This window comes from Epinephelus moara, chromosome 17 (assembly GCF_006386435.1).
Source record: "Epinephelus moara isolate mb chromosome 17, YSFRI_EMoa_1.0, whole genome shotgun sequence".
In the NCBI taxonomy this organism is placed as follows: domain Eukaryota; kingdom Metazoa; phylum Chordata; class Actinopteri; order Perciformes; family Serranidae; genus Epinephelus; species Epinephelus moara.
The window spans coordinates 32,408,535-32,417,752 of record NC_065522.1 but is presented as its reverse complement, the minus strand read 5'-3'; the positions used below and the strand labels follow the sequence as shown (position 1 = coordinate 32,417,752).

The window sequence follows — 9,218 nt, the reverse complement described above, 5'->3', positions numbered from 1 at the left end:
CCATCCATTAGTAACAAGTAATCCATCCATTCCCACAGATGATAAACGACTGTAAAAGCACCTATAAAACAATAAAAACTTACAGAAAGACACCAAACGACCACGTCTGTGCACTGAGGAGGACGATGTGTTCTGTTAGAGTATATTTAGTTTTACCCTCATTTCTCGCAGGTTCAAATTAATGATCGCAGACTTTATATTATATATTCGTAAAATTTGGGTCACAAATTCATTAAAATCTGTGTTAATGAGCACTTGTCTTTTTCCAAGATAATTCATCCACCTGACAGGTGTGGCTGATTAAACAGCATCTTCACTACACAGGTGTGTCGGGATGGTCACAACTAAAGACCACCCCTCACATTAAATCACATGATTTGATGATTGCCGTTTTAATTGTTTTGATGTTAAGATCCCAACATTATTTCTTTAAAAGCTTTGTGTCAAGCAGAAGACAGTAGAAATCTCACCTGATCTTAAGGTTAAGCAGATCTAGGTTGGTCTTCTACTTTGCCAGTAGATGGCGTTAGAGGCTTTGCTGTGTTAGCAACTGATGAGAGATGATTTTCTCACTTTGGTTTCTCGTGTAGCTCGGCAGTGAGTTCAGAACTGAAGAGAACTGACACAGTTTGAGCTTTAATAACTTTAATTTTGCACATCTGTGCTGTCATATTTGACTAAAGTGTGAAATACATCTTGATGTTGATATGTTTAGTGTTGTGTCACTTTCTGTCTTCATTCCATTAAATTAAATGATGTGGCTTATTACCCTGTTACCTTGTCACTTCCATTCCATTTTGTGTGCTAATAACTTTCCAACAGGAAGTGTTTTACTGAATGTTTCATGTTCAGTGTCGTCATTTGGCACTTGGTTATCTGGCTACTGACCCTGTAGATGCTCGAGGGTCATTCTGTGTCAACTCAACTAGAGTTTGGCAACTAAAACTTTAGACTTTGATAGTATATAATTTTAAAGAACTAAAGTCGGTCCCCTGGTGCTGTACTGTGTACATACATGGTGCTATTCAATTCTGTATATTATGACTTCCTCCCTTCTGTCTTTATGTATCTTTGTTACAACTGATTTTTGTATTTTGTAATGCCCCCTTTCGCTGGTTTGTCGGCGCATTCATTCCCTCTCAGCTCCTCATGTGCTGGCATCCAACAAAACTGTAGCCTACATATACACCACCTCTGTGAAGTCTGTGGACACGCCCCCTGAGTTGGATCAACACCAAAATTTAATGTATTCTAAGTTGGCATGTGTTACATCCCTCCACCGAATTTTGTGAAAATTTTGTATAATTCTGCTAACAAACTAATAAATTGGGCAGCAGAGCTAAAACATTGTTAATTTTTGCAATAAAAGCGCCAAATTTGGTTCATTTATAGCTTAATATACTGGAATACAACACTTTGGTTGTTTGTGCCAAATATAAAGAAATTCCCTTGAGCTGTTCTTGACATACCAAGTTCACAAGAGTGGGACAGATGGGCGTACAGATGTACGGATGGATGGACGGACAACCCGAAAACATAATTCCTCCTATCACAGCTAGTGCCAGCACAGAGGCACAAAAAACTTCAGTCAACATCATATAATGTGAGTTTTACTCGATGTATTTCTCAGTCAAAGGTGAAATTACAAAGATATGATGGGTTATAGTGTGATTTGCTGTGTCACCCCAATAACTTGTGTAGAAGTGACACCAAAGTCTGACTCCTCAGAACACTGAACAGAACAACAAGTGAAGAGACTGTCATCAGCCCCTTTTACACTGTTCAGGGCAGGAATATCGTGCCATAATGCTGTCTAGCTTTTCTGTATAAAAGGTACGATCATGGAATGGGGGGCAGAGTTGTTTCACCTCTGAGCTTGGAATGGAGGCTGGAACAGCAAAACAATGGCCACGTTTCCCAGATGGCTCTTAGCGCTAAGAGCTTCTTAAGAACTCTCTTAAGCCTCCCGTGAAAGAAAAACGCATTTCCCAGATCGCTCTTAGCTTAAGAAGATCTTTCACTAAGAAGGAGTTGTGGGATCGAGCTGACCCACTCTTAACAGTCTTCTTAGCGACCAAACGCTCACAGCTCCAGCCGCGGCAAGCACATTAATATTACACTAAGCAAGGAGACGTTACAACAGTGCGCAGCGTATATATTTCATACTTCAGATTTATATTGTTTAGCATTAATTGGTGACAGAAAAGAACAAATTTCATTCTGCAGGGAAACGTGTGTCCTTACTGTGCATATTGAATCTTGAATCTATGTTTTATGAAGAACCTGTGTGCTCAGAGCTGTGGCACAAGTTACGCACCGAAATCTGGCGGAAGAAAAATAATAATAAGAAAAATAAGTATGAGGAATAACAAGTGTGTTCCTGTATGTGCTGTGCACATCAGGCTGGATGAGGCACGTGCGTCATGCTTGAGGCGCACATTACGCACACTTTACAATGTTACAATTTCATTTAGCAGACGCTTTTATCCAAAGCGACGTACATCTGAGTGTTAATACAACAAAAGCAAGATCTAGTTAGAAGAAAACATCATGATTAAGTGCCCAGAAGCAAAGTTTGAGTCCGACAGGACGTAGGTGCCAACAGGCAGTGCACAGAGGCAATGAGGTTTATTTTTTATAATGTAAAACATCTGCAGTCTGTTCAGTCAAGTGCAAAAGTGTTCACTTTACATATGTCATGAGCATGGACATGAGTGGGACCATCTGTGTGTAGATTTGACACCCTTACTTTACAATGTGCAATGATTCACACAACACATGGTTGAAAAGGAAACCAAGTTTATTCAAACATAAGATAGCCTAAAGCGGTGGGACCCCTCCCGTCACATGGGTTCTGCATCAGCTGCAATGAAGGGAGGTTGTGCAGGTGATAATAGAGGGCTGCCAGGTGAGGCCACCCAGCATGCAGACACTGGGCCTTGCTGGTGTGGGTTGGTGCACGGGGACAGGCCTTGAGCTTGAGAGTGTGCAGGGGACGTCTTCATCGGGCAGGCTGATGCTGAGGGGCAGGGAGGTTGGTTGAGCTGCTCTGGCCCCGCTGCCGATTATGGCTCATCCTCACCCGAGTCACTGTCACTGACATCTATCCCCCCCTCAATGCCCTCAGACGCGGTCTTGCCAGTTATTGACATGACCCTCTCCTCGTCAGGGGCAAGGGTTGTGTCGCCGGGTCCACCACCACCTGTGCCCTGGCTCTCTCGTCTGGCACTTGCAGTCCTCTTTTTCGTTTGGCTCTGAAACTCCTGCTACTCCTTTCTTTCTGCCTGACATTGATTGATTTAGTTTCAGCACCGCGGTAGTGGCCAACTCCTGTTGAGAGCTTCTTAAAGAGCGATCTTAAGAGCGATCCTAAGAAGCGCTTTAAGAAGGCATCTGGGAAACACTCCTATCTTAGTGACCCTTCTTACCAAACACGTTCTTAACTGCGCTCTTAAGTCCTAAGATCACTCTTAAGTGGGAAACGCGGCCAATGTCTGTATGAACTTGACAGCCAAGCAAGTGGGTATAACTGCAGCAGGAGCAGCTACATGACCCGCCCCCCCATACCTACACGTCAATTCACAATCAGCTCCCTTGGCTCCTTGGCCCAGAGGCAGATGTCTCAACGAAACTGCTAAGCTGGTGATTAGCAAGCGATGAAATATTACATTAAAAGAGAGGTGGTTAAGGGTTAGGGTAAGAATAATGGGAAGGACATCTCATCTCTCTCATCCTTCATAAAGTGAATCATGTCTTCATGTATTTTGATTTATAAAGTGGATCATTGCTACATTTGGGTAGCCGTTGGGCTGGTGGCTTTGTCTTGTACTAGTAGTCGGGGTGGTTTTTAGCGGTGTGTTGTGTACGCTACAAACGAAATGTGTCTATATACATCTCCAGCCGAGGGCAGGGGGAGGTCAGTGCTGCAGAACCCCGTATTTACAAGGGGTGGAACAACACAGTCTTTATGATGTGAATGAAGTCCTCCTGCATGTATACAGTCAGTCAGACCCAAACTGGCAGAGGCGCACTTAGGAGTGGGTACTTTTACTCTCCTGGAGATTCATTTCCTGGCAGGACAAAGACAGACTCTGACACATCATAAAACTCCTGTCCTTTCCTAAAGTTGTTGTTGTTTGAGCGCTGAATATGAACTCTGAGCTGAGCAGCAGAGTTGAACTCTGACTGTGTGTTTACTGTAACACAGACACACACTGTGGGTCTCCATTTTAGTTTGTTTAGTTTAACGAGCTCTCGCTGGCTGTGAGACAAGTTACACCCAACCAACAGACCGAGGACGTGTCCTCATTTCTCTGGAATGGCTGACATGAAACGAAACTTACACAACATTGTATTTCAGGAGTTTTCCCAGCGTGCTGAAGACAAAGTGAGACACAGACTCATGAAGCAGAAAGAGATGAGTAACAGCAGCATCTTTACTGAGCAGTTTGACACTTTAGTCCTCAAACATTTCTTTGACTTGTTTACAGACAGCAAGCTCTGTGTGTGTGTGTGTGTGTGTGTGTGTGTGTGTGTGAGCTCTGTGTGTGTGTGTGTGTGTGTGTGTGTGTGTGTGTGTTCACAAACTTCATCCTAAAATCATGCAGTTAACCCCTTCATCATTCAGTCTCCTCCTCATCCTCACTAAACACAGTTTGAATCACCTCTCAGATCAGATTAGTCTCTTCATCATGATGAAGACTCCACGCAGCTGTGTCTGACTGGGTGTGTCGTTTTACATATTTGTCTTGTGGTTGAAACACAGTGTAACTTGGATGTGTGTGTTTACACAGAGGATCCTGAATGTGTCATGACATGTTTGACATTCAGATCAAATCACGTGACCTGTGAAGTTTGATCATCAGCAGATCTGAAACACGTCAAACTGTTTCATCTTAATGAATCTGATCAGTTTAAATGTTTGTGTGTGACGTTCAGTGGACCTGCTGTCTCTCTCCTTCTGTGGTCAAGTTTACAAATAACAACCAAAAGAGGCAAAGCGTCAAAGTGTGTTTGTTGCTCCTGTGTAGGAGAGTTGTTATGGCCCACTGTTTTATAATCCACTGCGGATTTTACTGTGAACTTCCTGTTTGTATTTTCTGTGAGTTCAGCCCCTCCCAGTGAAACTGATCCTCTGTGGGACAAAGTGAAGCTGCTGTGTTGCCCCATGCTGTCTGTCTCTGACATCACTAAGTGTGCTTATCAGTCTGTGATTGGTTCAGTCTGTGATTTACACGAGCTCCACCCACTCAAGCTGCAAAGATACTGGACTGCCAAACAATCAGTTTACAGTCTACTACACAGTGAGCCAACATGACAGCGTTCCTGCTCCTGTTGCTCCCTCTGTGTGCTGCAGCTTCAGGTAAATATGATATTTATTTATTTATTTATATTTATTCATGCAGCTGTAATTTCTGACCAGTGTTGTTATAATGACTGTTAATGGATCTAAAACACAGAGAAAAGGGTTAAAGTTCATTTCAGGTGTTTTGATAATGAGACTAGATTTTGTAGGAACAACTGTTTGTCATGTTTTAACATCATATCTCAGGAACAGAAGGGGAGACACTGGTCAGATACCGAACTGGTGACTCCAATCTTGAAACTGTGCTGGTGAGCAGAGTCATACAACCATGGGGGGGGGGGGGGGGGGGGTTATACTAGTTGGGTTTTTTCCACGGGAGAATACAGTCCGTTAGTGGTGCAGAAAATATGAGGAGGAATATTGTTTGGTTTTATTCNGGGGGGGGGGGGGGGGGGGGGGGGGGTTATACTAGTGTGGTTTTTTCCACGGGAGAATACAGTCCGTTAGTGGTGCAGAAAATATGAGGAGGAATATTGTTTGGTTTTATTCACAAGGTTGTTCCTGCTCTCACTGAACTACTGACGTACTATATAGTGTGGCAGTGTGGGGATTAGAGTGTGACTCCTAAAGTTTGGCTCAGTGACTGTAGGAACCTCCTGGTGTTTTACTGGCAGGAGACCCTCGTTAATATCACTGACTTTGAGCATGTGTAGAACCTCAAACAGCCACCTGTGTGTTAGAGCCACTGAGACACATATTAATATTTAGTGTTGATATGACGTGTTGATATATGTGAGGCAGGTCAGTGTGTGTGAGGCAGGTCAGTGTGTGAGTGAGGCAGGTCAGTGTGTGTGTGAGGCAGGTCAGTGTGTGTGAGGCAGGTCAGTGTGTGTGAGGCAGGTCAGTGTGTGTGTGAGGCAGGTCAGTGTGTGTGTGAGGCAGGTCAGTGTGTGATCCTGTTCTGCAGTACTGACGTGTATAATAACAGTAGTACAGTGAGAAGATACAGAAACAGGACATGGGGTCAGTCGTGGACTGAAAGAGGTCATTTTGAAGGACTTGACCTGCAGCTTTGTTTTCTGTTTTGTATTCTCAGTTCAGCTGTTAAACGTTCTCCTGCCTCATGTGAGCACTGTGGATTCACTGCAGGAACATGAGTCAGAACTGAAACAGCGTGCAGACTCATATTATACCTCTGGTGTGTGACGAGGCCTTCTGTTTACACTGTGGAGTCTTTTTCACTCTGGATCTTTATTGTTGTTTGTTTTTGTTTTTCATTCACTCTGGATCTTTATTGTTGTTTGTTTTTGTTTTTCAGACCAACATGTGACAGTGCACCCTGGAGATGACGTCACTCTGAGATGTGAGGCTGGTGATGTCTCCATCTTAGCTGTAGAGTGGACCAGACCTGACCTGGAGCCACAGTACGTCCTCTTTCACAGTGATGGACACTACGACACAGATCAACAGCATCCATCCTTTACAGACAGGGTGGAGCTGGTGGACAGAGAGCTGAAGGGCGGAGACGTGTCTTTAACTCTGAAGAATGTGACCAGCAGAGACTCTGGAACATACGAGTGTCGAGTCGCAACAGGTGGATCAAGACGTACAAAGAGAGCCATCATTAAGACTGATCCAATCACAGTCATCTACCTGGAGGTTAGAGGTGAGTGTGTGGAGCTCAGTGTGTGTGTCTGTGTATCAGGTTGGAGCTGCAGTTTATTCCTCAGAGTCAAACATCAGAAATACACAAGACAAATGAAGGCTGTTCAACTAATCACACATTTACTGACTCTGATTTATTTAATCTGCAGATCCAGAGAGGGAAAACTCAAATGCAACCTCCTCTCGTGGATACACTGGAGTGGTAGTAGGAGTTGGTGTTGCTGCTGCAGTGCTTTCTGTAGCTGCTGCAGTGTCTTATGCTGTCTGGAAACATAAGAGCCACAATGACCAAAGATCAGAACAGTCCTCTCTTAAAGGGAGTAAAGATCCACTCATCTAAAATATCACAGACACGTTTCTTTCTGTCTGAGTGTGTGAGCTCATGAGTCCCTCTGCTGTCTGTGACTCTTCATCATTATGGTCTGTTTCAACCAATCATGTCTCTGCTCCATGACTCCCCGCCTCATCATGTGTAGTGTGTGTGCATCTTTGCTTCATCCTGTTTGTTTGTTTGTTTGTTTGTTTGTTTGTTTGTTGTCAAGTCAACTTTGTTTGTGTAGCACTCAACACACAAACAGAGTTGATCCAAAGTAATATCAGTAATGACATCATATCACTTGTGCTATAGTACCGTGTTCTTATCCTGTCACCACAGTGGGCCAGTCACACCAACACACACAGTCACACTGATAGAGTACAAGTGTGTTTTAACACAACTCTTGAAAATCTCAGTGATGGAGGAGAATCAGACGGTGGGAGGAAGAGAAATCCAGATTTGGGGCCCCGACAGAGAAAGTCCTGTCCCTGTAATCCTTAGTGCTGATCTCAGGACAGACAAACAGGTCAACTGTTAAATGTTAGAGACCTTTAACTGGAGTAAATAATTCTCCCTCCATGAATCACTACCTCATCGTGGTGGAGGGTTTGTGTACCTGTTGATCCTGGGAGCTGTGTTGTTTGGAGCTCTGAGCTCCTGGTAGGGTCTCCCATGGCAAACTGGTCCCAGTGGAGGGTCAGACTGAATGTGATTCAAATGTTCATCCTTAACCAGGGATGGAAAGACTAGAATATTTTACTCCAGTAAAAGTTCTGCAAGTTAAAAACAAAACATCAAGAGCAGAAAACAATCATGTCTCCCACTTAAATTATTTGATTTGTACAAACTTAATTTAACTTAAATTTTCATTTTGGCTGAATCCTGTTGTTTTATTTCTCCTGTAAATATAAAGACATTTTACTTCAGCTTGTTGCTATTAATACTTCACTTTATGTTTTTTGTTTATAAATAATATATATATATTTTTTTTTAAGATAAATTGCATTGAGTGCACATTTTGTTTCTTTCCTCTAAACTCTCTCAGAGGCTGGTTGTCAGCTGATCTCAGCTCTGCTCTGCGTCTTTTATCACATCTCCACACACGTGTCTTCTTCTCTCAGTGTTGCAGCAACACGTGTACACAGCTCAGAGTATTAAACATTATCAGAGTTTCANAGAGAGAGAGAGAGATGCAGGACAGACGGTAACGGTAATAGCTTACAACAACATTAATGAAAGTAATAATATTATAATTACTGTTGATCCTGGGAGCTGTGTTGTTTGGAGCACTGAGCTCCTGGTAGGGTCTCCCATGGCAAACTGGTCCCAGTGGAGGGCCAGACTGAATGTGATTCAAATGTTCATCCTTAACCAGGGATGGAAAGACTAGAATATTTCACTGTGGTAACAATAAAAGTACTTGTGTATAAATGTTGTCAGATAAAAGTGGGTCAGTGAAGATGTTCTCTCAGAACACCTCAGAAAAATAAGATGACATTGTGATGGGGTGTGGCAACATAGAAACATGTGCGCCATGATAAGTTCATGGAAACATAACAGGTCGGGCTTTTACAGAAAGTTTATATCCTTTTTTGTCACTTAATTATTCATTTCCGCCTGTTTATTATTTGTCGTGTTTCTTATACAGAAGAAGGAATGTATTCATGTTCTGAATGAGGCTGTGTGTCATCAGTCTGCGTACAGCTGTGGCACAGTGATTTGCTTTAAGTCTGTGTAGAAACCAAAAAGCAGCACCGAGGAGAATAAAGTTTCCAAACAGTAGACGACAGTAGAGTCCTGTCTGTTATTGATAATTCACTTGTTAAAGCCAAACAGCTCCTAATGGTTATTTAGAAGTAGTGTTGTTTTACAGTGTGTATGCAATATATAACAGGATCACACAGTGTGTTTTTATATTTGTTGACTTTTGAG

At 42.9% G+C, this 9,218-nt stretch overlaps 1 protein-coding gene across 1 annotated transcript; it reads left to right on the top strand.

Moving 5' to 3' along the window:
• Window positions 1-5,209: 5,209 nt before the first annotated feature.
• On the top strand, window positions 5,210-8,212 carry LOC126404379 (putative butyrophilin subfamily 2 member A3). Its single transcript, XM_050067581.1, has 3 exons — window positions 5,210-5,362; window positions 6,624-6,971; window positions 7,120-8,212. Exons 1-3 carry the CDS (start codon window positions 5,314-5,316, stop codon window positions 7,308-7,310), a joined length of 588 nt encoding a protein of 195 aa, XP_049923538.1. The 5' UTR covers window positions 5,210-5,313; the 3' UTR covers window positions 7,311-8,212.
• Window positions 8,213-9,218: the final 1,006 nt, after the last annotated feature.

What these genes read in the sequence shown, in the direction of transcription:
- LOC126404379 (XM_050067581.1), top strand. Translation starts at nt 5,314, where the DNA reads ATGACAGCGTTCCTGCTCCTGTTGCTCCCTCTGTGTGCTGCAGCTTCA. An exon ending in TCTGTGTGCTGCAGCTTCAG is followed by an intron (nt 5,363 to 6,623) that starts GTAAATATGATA and finishes TTTGTTTTTCAG; the next exon opens with ACCAACATGTGACAGTGCAC. An exon ending in CATCTACCTGGAGGTTAGAG is followed by an intron (nt 6,972 to 7,119) that starts GTGAGTGTGTGG and finishes TTTAATCTGCAG; the next exon opens with ATCCAGAGAGGGAAAACTCA.